The sequence below is a fragment of the Epinephelus moara genome, chromosome 4, assembly GCF_006386435.1.
Source record: "Epinephelus moara isolate mb chromosome 4, YSFRI_EMoa_1.0, whole genome shotgun sequence".
Taxonomy (NCBI): Eukaryota; Metazoa; Chordata; class Actinopteri; order Perciformes; family Serranidae; genus Epinephelus; species Epinephelus moara.
Window position 1 is genome coordinate 7,927,310 of NC_065509.1, and position 17,296 is coordinate 7,944,605.

The following is a 17,296-nucleotide window of genomic DNA, read 5'->3' on the forward strand; positions in this document are numbered from 1 at the left end:
TCATTACGCCTTCGCGCGGCGCATTTAAGGGCGAGGAGAGGGGCTCATTTGATTGGTGTGATGTGTGTAAAACCCACTCCACGCCTTCTCTCCTCCCTCTTTCCAACTTGCGCAGGTAGGAGGAACGGAGGTGGGAAAGAGGAGTAGCTGCGCCAGCGCGCACGGTGTGCCAAACCCAGTTGGCGAAGCGCAGGTCTGCGAAACTAGAGCCCATAAATGTGATTTTGTGTGAAACCACCAAAAGGGCTGCTGGGTTTTGGCATGTACACTACCTTTGTGTTTTATTTAACTACATTTACTGTGAGAGATTCCCAATTTAGCAAACTTAAAGCTGAGATGGAGAGAAAGAATAAAAAAACATATATTTTTCCATCACACCAATTCATAATGAATAACACATAAGAGGATACATCCATCAGAGCAACCATGCTGCGACAGGCGTCAAGGCTGAAGCCTCCAGATTTCAAATGTCCTATATTAAAATAGAAAGAAAAGTAGGACACTTTATTGGGTTAAAACACATAGAAGTGCTACAGAAGATTATCATATCTGAATATTTCTTTTAGCTCATACGCATCAGGCCTCTTCACAGTCCAAACCTTGCAGGATGTTTTCATTTAGAAGCCTCTGAAGCTGCTCAGCATCCACTTCTTCATACTGGACATGAAATTACAACAAGAAAAAACTTATAGTCTTACTATATTCTCATTATCTTAGTTGCCTTTATATTGAGGGGAAATAATAGCACCCTATATACCTTATGGCATGGCTATTCAATTACAAATTCAGGACTTATATATATATAAATATATATATATTCACATGCATACTGCCCTCCTCAACATAATGCAAAAACAGAATAAAAAAGAGCTATCAATGCACAGAAGCATAATCAGTGACATAAACAATTTAGGTAGCTCCGCTAGTGCAATGTGCTTGTGTAAAATGCGATTGTAAACCATAATAGCGATGAATGACAAACTGTGGACAGAGCAGATTGAAATATGGCTTTCTACATGCTGAACACATTTGATAGAGTATTGGCTTTTTACTGGCAGAGGTTTTACTGCACTTACTTACAGTAACAACAAGGTCTGTAATCGGGAACTCGGCTGTCGAACCAATGACATGGACCCCTGTACTCAAAGTATAAAGCTAAAGCTAGTAGGTGATTAGCTTAGCCTAGCACAAAAACAGGGAGCAGGGGGGAAAACAGCTAGCCCAGCTCTGTCAAACAAAATAACAAAATCCACCCACGTCTAAAGATTGCTACCTTAAAAAATGAAAGTGTAAAAACCGCCATTCTCTGTGCCTGACTATTTCTTAGCTGACACCAGTGACTTTACTGAGTCTACACTGGTGGTGAATGCAGCTTAACAAATAAGCAACTATAGCTATAAAGTTACAATCTCGAATATCTCAGTTTCATTCTCTTGGGTGGCAACTATAACAATAACTGGTAATTGCAGCTTGTTTTTCGGTGGACTACATTTAAAGCAGCTTGTTTATGAGCCCTGTAGCTGGCAAGAACATAGGTGTAGATTTTGTGGGGGGCGGGGTGGGGTAATACATGTATGTGCATGTGTGTTTCCTCATACAACTGTAACATTAAGTATGTAGCATAAAGTTACGTAGGCTACCTAACGTTAAGTTAGGGAGGTTAGGTTGAAGGTGAGTAAAGTTCCAGTGGGTAGGGTTAGAAAAAAACATAGTGATGACGTACCATAGCATGACTCAAAGTTCACATGGTTCGTAACACTGGTCTCCTGGGGAAAGTCCCATGTTTTGTGACCCATCCACCACCCCAACCTGCCTCTTTATGGGACCACCTCCTTATATTCTTTACTCCCATTAGTACATTGATTGCGTGACCAGAACCTTCCCAAATATACTGATTGTACACAAATTACTGGCTCACGATTCTGAGGGTATGCACAAATTTTGGTGTATACTTTGTGTAGGAAGACCTACGAACAGTGCATGACAACAGCCTGGTAAAAGCAGATTATTAATGTCCCGAGAATGTTGCTACAAACACCTGGTTCATAATACTGCAAATGCAAGGGCTTTGGTCAATAAGCCACAGGCTTACTCACCATTCTTTCACCTTATTAAGCAATAGTGACTTAACAGACATTTACTTAAATGAAAATCTTTGAGATTATTATTTTAAGACACAGAAATTACCTCGTCAGAGTATTGTCGGAACATCACCCTCTTCTTTTCATCATCCCCTCCATTTTTGATGTGTATGGGCTGCAAAATATTGACTGCTTTCAGCTACAGAGCAATTAATGCACCATATAATATGTACTATGTGTTACATGCTATCAGTGTAATCAACAAAGTAAACAACATGCAAGACAACAGCAATACCAAAATAAGGAGAACATTGACAATATATCATAAAATCTTGCAAACCTCTTCTGTTTTCTTATGTTCGTGGTTATGGCCACCAGAATTCTCACTGGAAGGAAAGACAAGACGACAGCGCATCACGTGTGGCCAGTGATGAGCACAACACAATACTGAGTAAGGCTTGGTCACTTTTCTCAGTAACAAGTAGTTTAAGGGAGTATAACGTGAAATTCAGCAATGGCATTACAGTTAGTACTTCCAGTAACATTCTGGAGTTGTTTAAAGGCACCTTTGACATGTGTGTTTTGCTGCTGAATAATTTGTTAAGTAATGTAATTATTTTGTTATTTTCATCGCCAACTTTTGCTTGGGATTCTGTGTTTTTGGGGTAAAATGTTTATAATAAGTTGGTCATGGCACATAAATTAATAGTACAAGCTTTTAAAGACTAATTAGTCAGACGTGAGCAGTGGCAGACCTTCCTTTAGGTGACATAGGTGCCTGCCACTTCCCTACCGACACAAAAAAAGGTTTTAAATTTGGAGAAAAAAAACAAATCAAACAGTAGGGGAAAAAATTTGATCTAATGCCAACAGTCGGTCTGTTGTAAGAGTGATCATCACAGTCAACATGCTAGAGCAGGGATTCTCAACCTGCTTAGCCTGGGAGCCATTTTGCAAAATGACAAGAGGCCAGGGGCCAGTCACAGAAGCCCCGCACATGTACACGGGGCGTTCTTTAGGATTTGAGGACATTCGGGGCTTAGCCTGAACTTCTGTCAGGGGGTCCACGGGATCCTCCCTTGGCACTTTTTTTGGACAAACAAGCTCTAATGTGATTCTTTTTTATGCACTCTGGCACCTCATGTATATTAAAAGTAAAAAAAAAATCCCCAGTGTGAATCAATTCATTTTCACTGTGAATTAGATTGATGATGAAATGATTGGGAGACATCCAGCACCGGGGCCATATGTTTAGTTTGACCATATTCTTTTATTGTTTGTTAGCTACATTGTTTATTTGTGTTGATTTTTTAGGTCTTGTCATTGTTTCAAATACTAGATAAGATAATGAAATATTCTTTTATTGGGTGTGGGCTTGTCTATGGTGCTGAATGTGCTAGGTCTGGCGAGTGACTTACTGGATGTGGGTCTCTGCCTTGGAAAGGATGGTCAGGATGAAGGAGGCTGTCTCATTTGGATTAAAGGTGGACGGCACAATCAGGTATTCGCCAGGCTTGAGCAAAAAGAACTCCATCACCTCACGTGCATTCATGTAGGTTTTTGTTTGGGCGACAGCCTTGTTTCTGCTGAAGAAAGAGGCTGGGAACTTCCCTCTGTGTGCCTTGTACTGTAACACCGGTAATAAATAGATGTCAGTTATATGCAGTTTATAGCATAGCTGCAAAATGTAGGTAGGCATACACTGTGTATGAGGATTGGGTTAAAATGTTACTTACTTCTTCAGTCACCTGAGAAGAAAGCAGAGAAAAATTAGTTCATGTTAAGGACAACAAATATTTTTAATTAAATCATAAATTCATGAAGACATGTGAATGATGCAAATAGATATCAAGGAAGTTAATGATCAGTTATAGGGCTCATAGTGGTTTACCAAAGTTCTAGTAAAATGAAAAAGCAAGTGAATATGCTGCATTCAGAGTTTCTTCAAGAACTTGGTACAGATGTTTTATGTTGAGCGTGATACAGCACTGATATCGTTCACCACAATGACACAGAATGGCCAAGAATGGTTTTATTTCTGCTTTTATTTCATGTGATATGTGTGTGTCATCTTTAACAGCTACTTTCCATGCATATACAGGATATATCCATAACAGTCCATACTGTTAAAAAAAAACAGTGAAGGTTAATATTTACCTCAAATACAGAGAATCCAATGTGGAGACTTTTGACCAGGCGCCTGTTTCTCTTGTCTGGTTTTTGCATGAGAGACACCAGCATGTTTTTCTCATCTTGGCCCGAAGAACATTCACTGAGCAAACCCTCGATCCTGACCCGATACTGCGGATTAGTCCAGAAACTGTCTGGAAGGCAAAGAAGGAAATAATTCTGCATTTTACCATTTTGCTAAAACAAGGGTGAAACAAGGGTTGATAATGTTAAAAAGGTGAAATGAAATTCATCTATGTATGTGTAAATGATAAATTGAGCAGAAAGCAATTGCTTCAATGCTCTTTATCACAATATGGGACTGGATGCAACCTTTGATGGACAGTTCAGGTACAGCGTGCATTGACTCATGGACAAGAAGCTCGTGCTCATGACGACACGAGATGTAAACAATGATGTCCTCCTCAACTGAGCTGTAATGTTAGCTAGCTCAGTGGTGCTAGGTGAGCTAGCAGTAGGTGCACTTTTCCTTCTTTGCGTTGACACAGTTAGTGGGTGTAGTTTGTTAGAAAGAAAATAGTTTCTACATGAAACTGCTTACAATAAGGTCTGTGGATTATCTTGAGTACCTTGTGTGATTTAATTTGACAAAGCTTGTTTGGGGATATTTTAATTGATACATGAATAATTTATATTATAAATTAGGGAGTAAAAGGGAGTAATATGGGCCGTAGAATCTGCATGTCAAGTGTCAAAAATACTTTGACATGCAGACTGGAGGAGCCAGGGATCAAACCCCCATTTCTCCAATTACTGGACAACCCACTCTATCTCCTGAGCCACAGCCACCAGGCTCTCCTCAGTCAACAGACATACCAACATGTTCTCATCCCAATTCTCCATGGCACTGTGTTTTTCAGTGGACCTACACATTGAAATAGGACATGCTAGGTACTCTTATGAGTCTGCTTGGAATAAAAAAGGGAATGTTTTTTACTACAGTAAATATTTTTAAGTAGCTGGTTGTTGTGTTTTTTTTATATATATGAAGCTAAGGAGACACCCCTGAAGATGAGTCACTCAGGTATGACTCCATCATTGTTCGAAGAACATCACACTTTATGATCTTAGTTTTAATAAAGTGAACATGTTAAAATCAAGGAAATTTCTATTATGTGCTCTGTTGAACACGTACCAAACCATGACACCCCTGTGTTGAATCAAACTGAACTGTGAATTTTGTGAACTGTAACACACCCCTAGCATTTATGCATTTAAAATTAAGAAGTAACACACTACATACACAATCACTACATTTTTAACTGGTACACTTCAGTCTCCATGTACTGCTTTTGAGGGGACAGTTTTGCATAAGTTCAGATATCCTGAAAGTACCAAGGTTGTTAATGCATCCTCCAGCAGTTGTTCCTGCAACCCATCTGCCCTCATGGTAGGAGGTCTTCCAATGGCATGAAGAGCTTCCATCAAGGAAGTCGGGACAAAGGCAGCAGATGTCAAGGTCTGAGTAGAACTTCGAGAAGTTTTCCAGGGTCATCCTGTTGACATCAGAGATTCATTTAGACACAGTGTTGTTTTAGGCTTAGAGTCACTTGATCCGTCAAAGAAGAAATTGTTACTATTGATCAGTTGAGGTAAAATATGCATGTGCAATCTGCATAACTGTTTTTTAGATGTACTGAAAGTAATTACAAACATGTAATTACACCTAATTATGATATATATCATGAATAAATTATGATGCCTCTCTTGGCCACTATAGAAATATGTCCTTGGTGAAACAATATGTATAGATACTGCTTATTGATTATACCTAGTTATACTTTAGCTTTTGTATGTAAAACCGTGGTCTCAAAATACAAATTACTTTTTAATCCCTTTCAGGTAAAGATATTATACATCAGTTTTGAATTTTAATCAGTGCATTTTTACACTAAAGTTGTTGAGAAAACAATAAATTGGTAGTTACTACTCTATATTTTAGAGTATCACAAAACATTCTGCAGTCAGAACTTTTTTAAAATTGTTGTCACCTTAAATTTTGATTTTAGCTTGCTTACCAAAACTCCCCATCATCGGCCACTGAAAGGCACATCTCATGATCCTCAGGACTCACAGTTTGCCATAAAGGCGACCTTTAGGTGCAATTTTGCAGTGAAGAAAGAAGAGAGGCAATATTGTTAAAATTGGTTCAAACATTCAGTTGTAAGTGACCTTTTCTGATAGAGGCCAAGGCTCACGGCCAAGAGCACATCTTGTGTCAAGTTGTTTTTGACCAGATGCACTCATGCAAATCCTGGCATTCATGTGGTAGCTGTAGAGGAGGAAAGGTATTCAGCTTGGGCTTGAAGACTAGACATTTTTTTATTAGTGTAAAATCTGACTTTCAAACCTGTGGCATGGAGTTTGAAAAGACAGGGAGGGTCTACGAAAACACAAACTGTCAAGTTGCTGTATGGAAAATATAGAATCCAGTGTTTTGGGAGCTTGATATACTAGGCACTAAGTGTCAGGAGGTCTCAGCTTCTTCCTTGCTGATTTTGACCTTACTTCTTTTCATGCATCTTTCGGGAAACCTTTTTGAAAGTGCAATACTAAATCACTGGAGCAACTGGGTGACCAACAGATCACACTGTGGTTGTACCAGGCAGATTAGTCTGTGTAATTACTAGCTTTAGTTCTCATGGCATGGCATGAAACTGAAAAAGCCAACAGATATTTTGCTGACAAAACATAAACGGGCTGCAATTGCTGTCCGACAAAACTTGGCTTGCCTGGACTGAAAACTGCCAAAACCAATTTTGTGTAAACTGCCAAGACCATAAGACAGCTAGAGACTTTTCAGGGCTCTGCTCCACAGTTGGTCAACATGCTTAGAACTATCATGCATTAAATAAAACTAGTCCATACCCATTGAGTACAGCATACCATACCATGACTTAGTCATACCAAAAATTAGAAAAAACAACAACATTCAGCCACAGGGGGAGCCACAGCGATCGGTCACATTTTAGCTATTTTGAAGCATTTTTCTGTTGTTATAGCGCCACCCAGTTGCCAGTTAGAGTTAAATTTCTCCAGTCACCTTGAGGCGTACTGTTCTACATATCTACCAAGTTTAGTAAAAATCAATATGGTGGTTAGGCCTAGATAAGAAATTAGCTCTCTAGCGCCCCCATTTTGTTTGATGGGGACAATAATGGAGGGGTCCCCTCAGATTATGTGTGGTCATATGCCTACAAAGTTGCATGGTGATGGGTGAAACCCTTGAGATGTTATACACCTTTATGTGATGAGCCACACCCTCCACAATATTCATTGCCTTATAGAAGCTCAGTTTTAGTAAGTTTTCCAACTTTTGCCAAGAGGAAACTTTAGATATTGGTCCCTATCTATAGAACCGGAAGTTATGGGTTCTTGAGGCAAATTTGTTCCTCATGAGGAGAGGCATCTCTGTGCAAAGTTTCATGTCTCTACAACATACGGGGCATGAGATATGCCATTCAAAGTTTGCAATTTCATTGGTTGCTATAGCGCCCCCTTTGGCCAATTGATGTAATATTGCTTCATTCGCATCCTCCCATGACCCTCTACGACTGTGCCAAATTTCACATGGATTGATCAAGTCAGTGAGGAGAAAAACGTGGAACAGACACACCCACAGACAGACAGACAGAGTTTTTGTCATTATATAGTAAGATAGTAAGATACAATAGTAAATAACTGAGGAGATCGTAATATAAAAAGCATAAAAAAGGATCCAGCATAACTTGGATCACCCATGAGACACCAGCCTGAACTGGATGCATCAGTTTAACTTGTCTGCTGCAATCATTTGGTAAGGTTCAGACAAGTAATCATAAAAAGATTTACATTCACTGGAAAAACATTAATTACACTATTCTTTTATAACTGATAACCTCCAAGATATGAATGTAGAAGACCTGTCAGAACCGCTGTAGTCATGCTTTATTGCTAACTGGCACAACCAGTTTATAATAACAAGAGAGTTATTACAATAAGACAGCTACAGAAAGGCTTCATGGCTCTGTTTAAAATGTCCCCAACTCCCTTATAGATGACTTACAAAAACATTATTTAGTTTACCATTGTAGAGCTTATCATCAAGAAGCAGACACAAACTGTTAACAAAGCATTCCTGAGAAATTTACCTGTGCATGACAAATTTTGTTATAAGAAAATAATCACTGTTTTCTCTCCTAGGACAGCAAATTGGAGCAGTTTCTTTGTGAAATAGTCACTGCACTCAGTGCCATTCTTACCGATCACTCCAGTCTCCGTTCCACTCCCCCCTGCCCCAGGGGTTCCACAGACGCACCAGGTTTACCATTTGCCCTCGGCTCATCACCTGACCAGCAATTACCAGACAGAAAAATTTGTTATTTGCCATAAAAATCACTGCACACCACTATGTACTTACCTCCTTTGATATGTACAGCTATAGGCTACAGTAAAGGCCAAATTAAGGACTTTATTACCCTAGAACTCTATATTTTAATCAAATCATTTGCAAAGGTTAAATTCAGGACTAATACGAGCTGTTCTCATGCACCATTCATTCGTAATGCACCAAAATTCATACATATCCAACGTACTGATAAACCAGTAATTCATACATAAGCCATGTATTTTGGAAGGCTGCAATCACGTGACCAATGCACCGATGGCAGAAAAGAAGGTAACGCTCCCATACAGTCCAGATATTTTGGTGCAAACACAGGACCTTTCCCCAACTGTGTTTTTCCAACTGTGTAAACTTTGAGAGAAATTTGAGTCATTTTAAGGTATGTCTTCCCCATGTTTCTTTTCCTTAACCTAACCACAGTCATTTTATTTGCCTGAGCCCAACCTCTGTAACTTTACGTTAGTTAGGTAAGTTTACGATAAGGACGTAAAGTCATTCGTGGGGCTCTAATTTGTAAGATATTATACAGACTGTTATGTGTGCATTTTCGTAGGATATATCGTATGTATTGTATGAAGATACGTAGCTAGCGGTTGGTGGTACACTAATGCCCTTAAAACAAATGGAATTCTTTACCTGTTTCAAACCCGTAACAGTGTAGGCATGGCCTTGGACCAATCCATTCGGTAACACGGTGTTGGCAGATGTCTCCTACAAGATATAAATACTTTATATGTTATAGCTGCAGGTTGTCTTGTGCAACATACATTTTTCTAAGCACATAATAAATTAACAAGTCAACAGGGGACCAACATTTGATTGTTTACCTCCTAATCGCTGAAGTGACAATATTTGAATCCATATAAAATGCTCAAAATTGAGCTAAGTATCAACATGGGTTAAGAAAGTAATATCAGACAAAGACAACGATGCTACTGAAACACATTATGATTTAGCTAGATGGTTAGTCTTATGAGTTCAAACAAGCCTTAGCAGCAATTCATTGTCATTGTTAAATCCTCCCAGAAAAAACACTAAAATGTCAAGAATTTGAAAGAGTACTAAACAAAGCACTTTGCAACATGAGTTGGTCATAGTGCTGTATGATAACATGAATTTTAAAGCTCTTTATACCGTGACAAGTAATGACATTCATCTTTATTTTCCTTGCACAATAAAGCTTTACTGTGAAGCGGTATTTCTAACCTGTTATACATACCATACAATTAATACTGCTAATATTTCCATGTATATTGTCTCACAATGGTTAACACCTTATTCACACATATAGATTTAAAGGCTGTAGGACATCCCTTGCTTCTGGTGAGTCTGTAGCTTTCAGCCATTACTTAAATACTCAGCTCTGATTTGGAACTGGAAGCCATTAAAGCCCATAATCAATTGTGTTTAAAACTCCTTTTCTTTTTCATAGGTGAATTGAATTGAGAACAAGCATGTACTTTCTTGAGGGGCTTGAAAAAAAAGATCTGTCACCCCGGGAACATCAAGAGAAATTCCTGCATAGCTAAAATATCCTCAGCGTGTCATGCCACTGATTAGTTGAGACTTGACAGCCTGACATCCCAGCACTTCTTCAGTCTCAGGCCATTGCCATGTATGAACAGGGAGTTACTGTCACACCTGCTGTAAATGGAACCATGCCATCACAATGTTTTTGGTTTGCTGCTATGACAAATGAAAATGTAAGCAGCCAGAAAAGTCATCACCTAGCATACATCTATGAAATACTAAAGACTGAAGCCTGTTGTCGCTTGCACAAAAACCGCTAACACCAGCTAACATCCGACTCTTAAATATAATGGGAAAGGTTACAATCGATATTCACTCCAGAGTCAAATGACACTGCATTTTTCATAGGTATTTATCAGCTGCAGCTCTTATTGGCATTGATGGAAACACAACATCCATTAGAACATGCTAATTTAAGGCCCTTAACTGGCGAGATGCAACGATGTGGTACCACAAAATATAGTCCGTCTCCACCCAAGCAGTGCTCAAACATCAAATCAAATTAATCTGCACCAAGTTTGAAAGAGACTGAATAAGAGATATATAAAGAGAAGTAACTACTGTAAAGTTTTCACAGGCCTCCATGCTGCTTTTTACTGTTCACTAACCTGTTTTCCAGCCTGTCTGTGACGTTGGACATGACACACCAGAAAAAAACAACAACGAAAAAAACAAAACAAAACAGACACACAGAGAAAGGCAAATTGGTCTGCTGCAGATCCATATATGGTCTACTGGCTATGGGAAAGGAGTCTGCCCCCCACTTTTAGTGGGTTTACCTGTGTTTAAAAAGCCTGCGTACGCGTGCCAATTTTTGTGGAAAAGAGGTGGATGCTATACTGGAGATACAAATCATATTAAAAACATTATCTTCTAATGAACATAATTAAAACTATCTGTCTAACTAGGACTATGTTACCATATACTTTGGCTAAGATCATCTTTGCCCCCCTTTGTCCTAAGATGCTTTTATGAAAAAAATAATCTTACAGCATCTGTGGACATTCCACAGAGTTTTAGCACATAAAAGCAAAAAGAACCAGTCAGTGTTGGTTTTGTGTGGTATGTTCGTGCTTACCCCCTGTGGTGTACCACAACCCATCAATGCCGTAGATTTGCCAGCTCTGAACATCAGTTCCCACAGGTTTTGGGGAGGCTCTGCCAGATTGATACACATGTGAACACCACCAGTGAAGTCCGACAAAGCCTCAGAGGGAGTTCCAGCATTCATGTCTGAGTAGGAACCACACACTCTGAAACAAGCGGTTGAGATATTACTTACAAAGATACTCCCAAAATAAGACAAATATCACTCTGAGAAAATGTATTTTATGACTGAGAAACAGTACGTTGTTTTTTCATACTTGGCATAGGCTTTCTCCAGTAAAGCAGGCCAGAACTCAGTTGGGTCTTTGGAGTTAACGAAGATTAGTCTGCCATCAATTGTTGGTAGTTTGTCATCAATGACAACATCCACCCATCTTCCAAATCTCCAAAACTGAGTAGATGAGAAATGAAAGAATATTAAGAGATCATGGCAAAAACAATTTATGTGTCATTTAGCAGAATCTAGCTTACTTTTATACAAACACTGCTTTACCCTGAAGTGGAACAGCCCGCAGTAGTCCTTATCAAATCTTTGATCTAGAGGAACAACTTGCTGAAGGATGTCAGTCTGGAATGTCAGAGCTCCGATAGATGCAAGAAACCAGCAGTCTCCTGATAGAAAGAGTTAAAAAAAACACATTGGTACAATATATTCTCTGCCCTACCATAGTCTCTTTTTGCACTTGTCTGCACTTGCATCTCAAAATTGCATTGCTGGACAAACAATTTATGGATTATTATGAATGAAGCAATTTTCCTACCAACTACGCCTTGACCAAAGTCAAACCTGGAGACCCCATCAACTTCAAAAAAAGGATTGGGAACAATTTTCTGAAACACAGAAATTGTTGACAGCACCTGTCAGAGAGCAATACAGTCATACACTATAACTACAGCCTGTTTAGCTTTTTCAGGTTTGTCTTTGACTTCTAATATTCATCTTTTAATGTATATTAAGCAACTTTTGTTTTTTACTCAATACTGAACCAAACAATTCGTGATGATTATGTAAAAGGCTTGCTAGCACTGCCAAATAACTGAGGACTGACAAACTCTGTGACTCTCAGCAGCTCTGAACAATCCTAAGCAAGAGTCTTACTTTGTACAAAATCTTAAGGTTGAGACAAACCAAACTAACATCAAAGAACTTGTGGCAAAGAAGTCCAACTGTTGCATTGCCTCTCGTTGCCTGTGTCTCGGCCTGATATTGAAAGAACAAATGATTTTAACGTTACAGTAGTAAACAATAAAAAACAGTTCCAAATGTTGTCTTCTAAAGAGCTAAATGCCCCCAAAAATAACCTTACCTAATATAAAAAGTTTTGATGTGATGCCCTCTTGGCTTTAGTTGATTGTTTACTTTCCTCACTTTAGTTTTTCTTCTCATACACTGAGCTGAACTGCCAATCAGAGTGATTTCATTCATTGACAAACTCAGCCGCAACATATGCTCACAGATGCCTGACATCAACCAATGGCAAACTGTCAGCTTGTTGTGTCAGGAGCCTCAAGGCCCTGACACAATGAGTTGACAGTGCCGTAGGTCCATCTTGGGCCATCAGTGGGCAACCGTGGCCCTTGTTGCTGCGGTGTGTCCTGCACCACTGGCCCTCATCAGCACTAGTTGGCTTTTTTTCTGCCGATTCAGCATGTTAGATTGCTGTCAGCGGCTCCACAGCCTGTTGGTGAATGAAATTACTCTGATTGGCAGTTCAGCTCTGCCCATGAGAAGAGAAACAGAGGTGAGGAAAGTAAACAAAGTGCTAAAGTCAAGAAGGCGTGAGGCCAAAACAAACTTGTTAAATAAGGTAAGATTATTTTTCTCTAGCCACTGAGCTCTTAAGCACGAACATTTCATGCAGGTTTGCGTTATTGTTCACTGGTGCACAGTAAATATGATTGTGTTGTTAATGTGCTATCTGGCTAACTAGCATCTTCCGGTTTCCCCTTTTGTATGATGAATACAGCCTACCACCATCTGCTGGTGTGGAGACCGCAAAACGTACATGCTAGTGGGCCAGCAGCAGAAGCTTTTGTGGTGTGTTCATGTGCAACTTTTTGGCCAAGGCACGGTGACATGAGGTGATGCAGCATGGGGCTTCTGTCACCACTAGTTCTCTGAAGTCAGTTTGGTATGTCTGAGCCTTTAGGCTGTAGCTGCTAGCACAAGCACTAACACAAGCTAAGCTCTGCACAACATCAACAAGGATCAAAGTTAAACAAATGACAGTTGAAAAAGTTGAATGTTTAGCAAAAGAAAGACATGTTTACACATCAACATTTAGTGTGATATGGGATCAAAGACTTAAACACTCACCCCTGGTCTCAGCCAGACAACTCGCTTCAGGTCAGAAGGACTCAGTACCCCCTGACCGATGGACCTTCTGTCAGGGGGGAACATGTCATCGATGTACCTCACCTGTTTGATGAGACAGTACTGTTTCAGCTGCACAAAGTCTTGGTTGAGAAAGTGCTCGGGGTTGTTGCGGGTCCCTCTGCCATCTTTCGCATGACGGGCATTGACGATGTTCATACACACACCTGGGGCAGGCATTGTTGCAGTGTTTGAACTCTGTTCAGAAAAAGAAAAGGAGACAGAAAACAATTACTTTTTAATGTTGCCTGTCTCACCAACAGCTAAAGGATGTCAGTCTCTTGACTCTGTAATTACTGGAAAATAAAAAAGCAAGAATCAAACTAGCCACTCTGTAAAAAAGCAAAGCTCAAGGTAGGCTAGATACTTTTATTGGCTCTATTCCAGCAGGAAATGCAGTGATTTCTCGCTAAAAAACAACCGGTTTTGTTGTTTGCTGGGCTCGAACATTGGTCGGCAGCTTGGCAGGTGTCTCACCAATGTATCACTTCGTCCTGAAGTCAGCTCATGTACCATGTCACTTTAGAAACGTTAATATATATAAGATACATGTGAAATGTACAAATGTAACCATGCTTTGCAAAAATGTACAATGGCAACATCTTCTTCAGGTGACTGGGCTGGTTTCTTTATTACCTACCACTTTAATCCATAATCACAACAAAAAAATTAGATAATTTATAACCCTCTTAAACCTTCCAAATAACTAATGATATAGTTTATTTACAAAATTTTAAAAACTAACCTCAAAACCCTACAGACTCTTATCAAAGTGACCATTTATACTGTACATCTATTATTCATGTTGTGTTACCTTTAATTTGTAAAGAAAACATTGTTTTTCTCAATGAACCAAGAATCCAAAAACTTCAAACATCGTTAATTAACTGAAGTAAATGGGGACCACCTTTAACAAGAGCAAAACTATATCAAATCATCCATTCACAAACTCTCACACAACTCATGCAGAATAATCCAAGTCTCATTTATCCAGTTATATACTCAGTACTTCCCAAATATGTAGCACTGCCTTGCCTCAACCCTTTCTGACTGGGACTAAAAGTAAAACTTGTCTATCCTTTTTACTTTCAATCACTTTTTTTTTGTTAAACTTTCCATACCTCTGTATTCCCTGCATAGTTTATTTCTACCAGCTGGGCGTCAAAGAGGTAAAATAAGATCTTTGAATATGTCAGTGTGCATGCTGGTTCTAGCCTCTATAGAATGCTGTACAATAACCGATTGTCTGTGTTAGAGTATCATCTTTCTTTGACATACCTGTTTGCTTTTATTCTCTACAAAGTTTAATACCACCTTCTAGAATGTGCCACAGAGGAGAAGTAACGACTCTAAACAAGTTAGTCTGCATCAGGGATACTCAACTTGCTTTGCCCTGGGGCCACATTTGCAAAATGCCAGGAGGTCAGGGGCCAGTTGATAACAAACTTTAGTAATTTATATAAAAATAATTTGACCCTGGCACTTTTTTTGTGTTAAACAAGCTCTATGTTGATGCTTTTAATGCACTCAGGCACCTTATTTACATTCAAAGTTTAAGAAAAGTGTGAATTAATTTAAATTCTATTGTGAATTACAGAATAGTTGCCAGACCATCTGGCACCCAATTACAGGCCGGATCAGGCCCACAGGCCACAAGTTGAATATCACTGGTTTACATGTTTGTGGTTATTATGAGCAATTTTTCATACATGGATTCTGTTCAGCAAAGTAAAGCTGAGCAATACTGCTTATTTAATTTGTCAGTTTTGAGTGGTGTTTTATGCATAGCTAAAAATCATCACAGAATCACTCACTAACACAACAATAAGTTCAAAACTGCAGTCCAAAAAATTGCAGACTATCAACAGAAAAAACAATTGACAAAGTTTTGTTGTTGCCTTGAGCTGGTCACAATAAAAGGCCACTCTGAAATATGCTACCAAAAGCCATCTCCAAAGTCATTTCTTTGACTTTGACAGTACATCCAACTGGCCTCACGACCACAGACCACATGTAACTACACCAGCACAAGATCTCCTTATCCAGCATATTTATTTACAAGATTCGCATGACCATGCCAAGGCACACCTATGTAGTAATGTAGTAACAGATTTCAACAAATGTGTAAACAAATTTGAAAAGCCTTTGCATGCTTAGAAAAAGTGTTGCATTTTCATTTTGTGAAGTGTACTTTAGTTTCTTATTTTTCCTTTGTGGACTACAAATATCAAAATAACCCATTTTAATAAGAAGTAACAGAGTGCAGAGCCCTCATACACCACTTGGTAATCAAGCTTGGGTCTTACATTAAATTGCACTGACAGTAATTTTTTAGTGACTCAAAGTAACAATGTCGATTACGCAACAGGAACAGCGCCGTCAACTGTGACAATACCACAAACTGCTAAACTGTATGTGAAAATGAAAATGGAGCTGTTTAAAATATTGATTATTTCGTTGTTTGTTTGTTGAAGTTTTTGATGAACTTTAAAAGGTTTTTTTTTTTCAAATGCGCCTTTTTTCAATCTGAAAATTAAAATCATTAAACCCCTCATTACTTAAAAATTCACTTGCCTACTTCAAGAAAAGACATATTTGTGTTTACTGACGCTGTTGTGTCAGGGGGTAAAAATGATCCCCCAGGGAGCTATCGGAATGCTGGCGGTTTTAATGGTAAAATGTTATAGTATATGAATATTGAAAACTTACCTACCAGCCAGAAAGGGAAAGTCTTGAGTCTGGGAAGAGCAACACGTATAAGAGAAGAAGCTCCAGTTCTTATGTGGTAACTATGAACGCCTAAGGCTATGACTGTCATTATGCAAAGTTCTTGTACAAAGAAGGAACATGAGAATTAACATGCCACAACTGCGCACAGTATGCAGGCAGACATACAGGCAGATGATAGAGGGAGGGAGGGAGATTATATAAGAACACCATGTACATGAAAAGAGCAAAATAGCTTTAATGTCATCCATCAGTCTATGCTGCCCTGACTTGTTCAAATGCTCAGGACCTATATTTTCACAGTAGTTAGTTAAGACATAAAACTGTCATGTGAAAAACACTGGCTGCATACAATATAAATCTGTCACCGTCGTCTGTGCATGTAAAGACAGTAAACTCATCTCCTCAGGCAGCCTCGCAGTAGCAGAACCGTTATTCCATGAGGCCTGCAATGTGTGTTTTAAACAATACTAGTCCATACCCATTGGTAGCTTTGTCACCTTCTACCTATGCCAATCCTCAATGCCTATGTGCAGTTTCACATAGATTGACCACGTCAGTGAGTAGAAAAACGTGGGACAGACAGAATGACACACTGACAGTTTCTGTGATTATGTACAGCATACCATACCATGACTTAGTCATACCAAAAATTACAAAAAAACCCCAACAACATTGGGCCACAGGGGGAGCCACAGCGATCGGTAGCAGTTTAGCCATTTTTAAGCATTTTTCTGTTGTTATAGCGCCACCCAGTTGCCAATTAGAGTTAAATTTCTCCAGTCACCTTGAGGCGTCCTGTTCTACATATCTACCAAGTTTAGTAAAAATCAACACAGCAGTTAGGCCTAGATAAGAAATTAGCTCTCTAGCGCCCCCATTTTGTTTGATGGGGTCAATAAT

The 17,296-nt window shown here is 39.1% G+C and overlaps 1 protein-coding gene across 1 annotated transcript in view; it reads right to left on the reverse strand.

Moving 5' to 3' along the window:
- The window catches only part of LOC126389356 (calpain-9-like), a 22,106-nt gene extending 5,706 nt beyond the window's left edge, over positions 1-16,400 (reverse strand). Inside the window, exons 1-17 of the mRNA XM_050043008.1 lie at positions 16,376-16,400; positions 13,610-13,864; positions 12,054-12,123; positions 11,786-11,904; positions 11,550-11,683; positions 11,264-11,438; positions 9,292-9,366; positions 8,513-8,598; positions 6,290-6,364; positions 5,607-5,767; positions 4,239-4,405; positions 3,818-3,829; positions 3,500-3,708; positions 2,422-2,467; positions 2,188-2,256; positions 600-657; positions 411-472 (exon numbers count right to left, since the gene is read on the reverse strand). Coding sequence (XP_049898965.1) covers positions 411-472; positions 600-657; positions 2,188-2,256; positions 2,422-2,467; positions 3,500-3,708; positions 3,818-3,829; positions 4,239-4,405; positions 5,607-5,767; positions 6,290-6,364; positions 8,513-8,598; positions 9,292-9,366; positions 11,264-11,438; positions 11,550-11,683; positions 11,786-11,904; positions 12,054-12,123; positions 13,610-13,846 — 1,755 coding nt within the window. The 5' untranslated portion in view covers positions 13,847-13,864; positions 16,376-16,400. The remainder of the gene's footprint in view (positions 1-410; positions 473-599; positions 658-2,187; positions 2,257-2,421; positions 2,468-3,499; positions 3,709-3,817; positions 3,830-4,238; positions 4,406-5,606; positions 5,768-6,289; positions 6,365-8,512; positions 8,599-9,291; positions 9,367-11,263; positions 11,439-11,549; positions 11,684-11,785; positions 11,905-12,053; positions 12,124-13,609; positions 13,865-16,375) is intronic.
- Between the last annotated feature and the right edge of the window lie 896 nt (positions 16,401-17,296).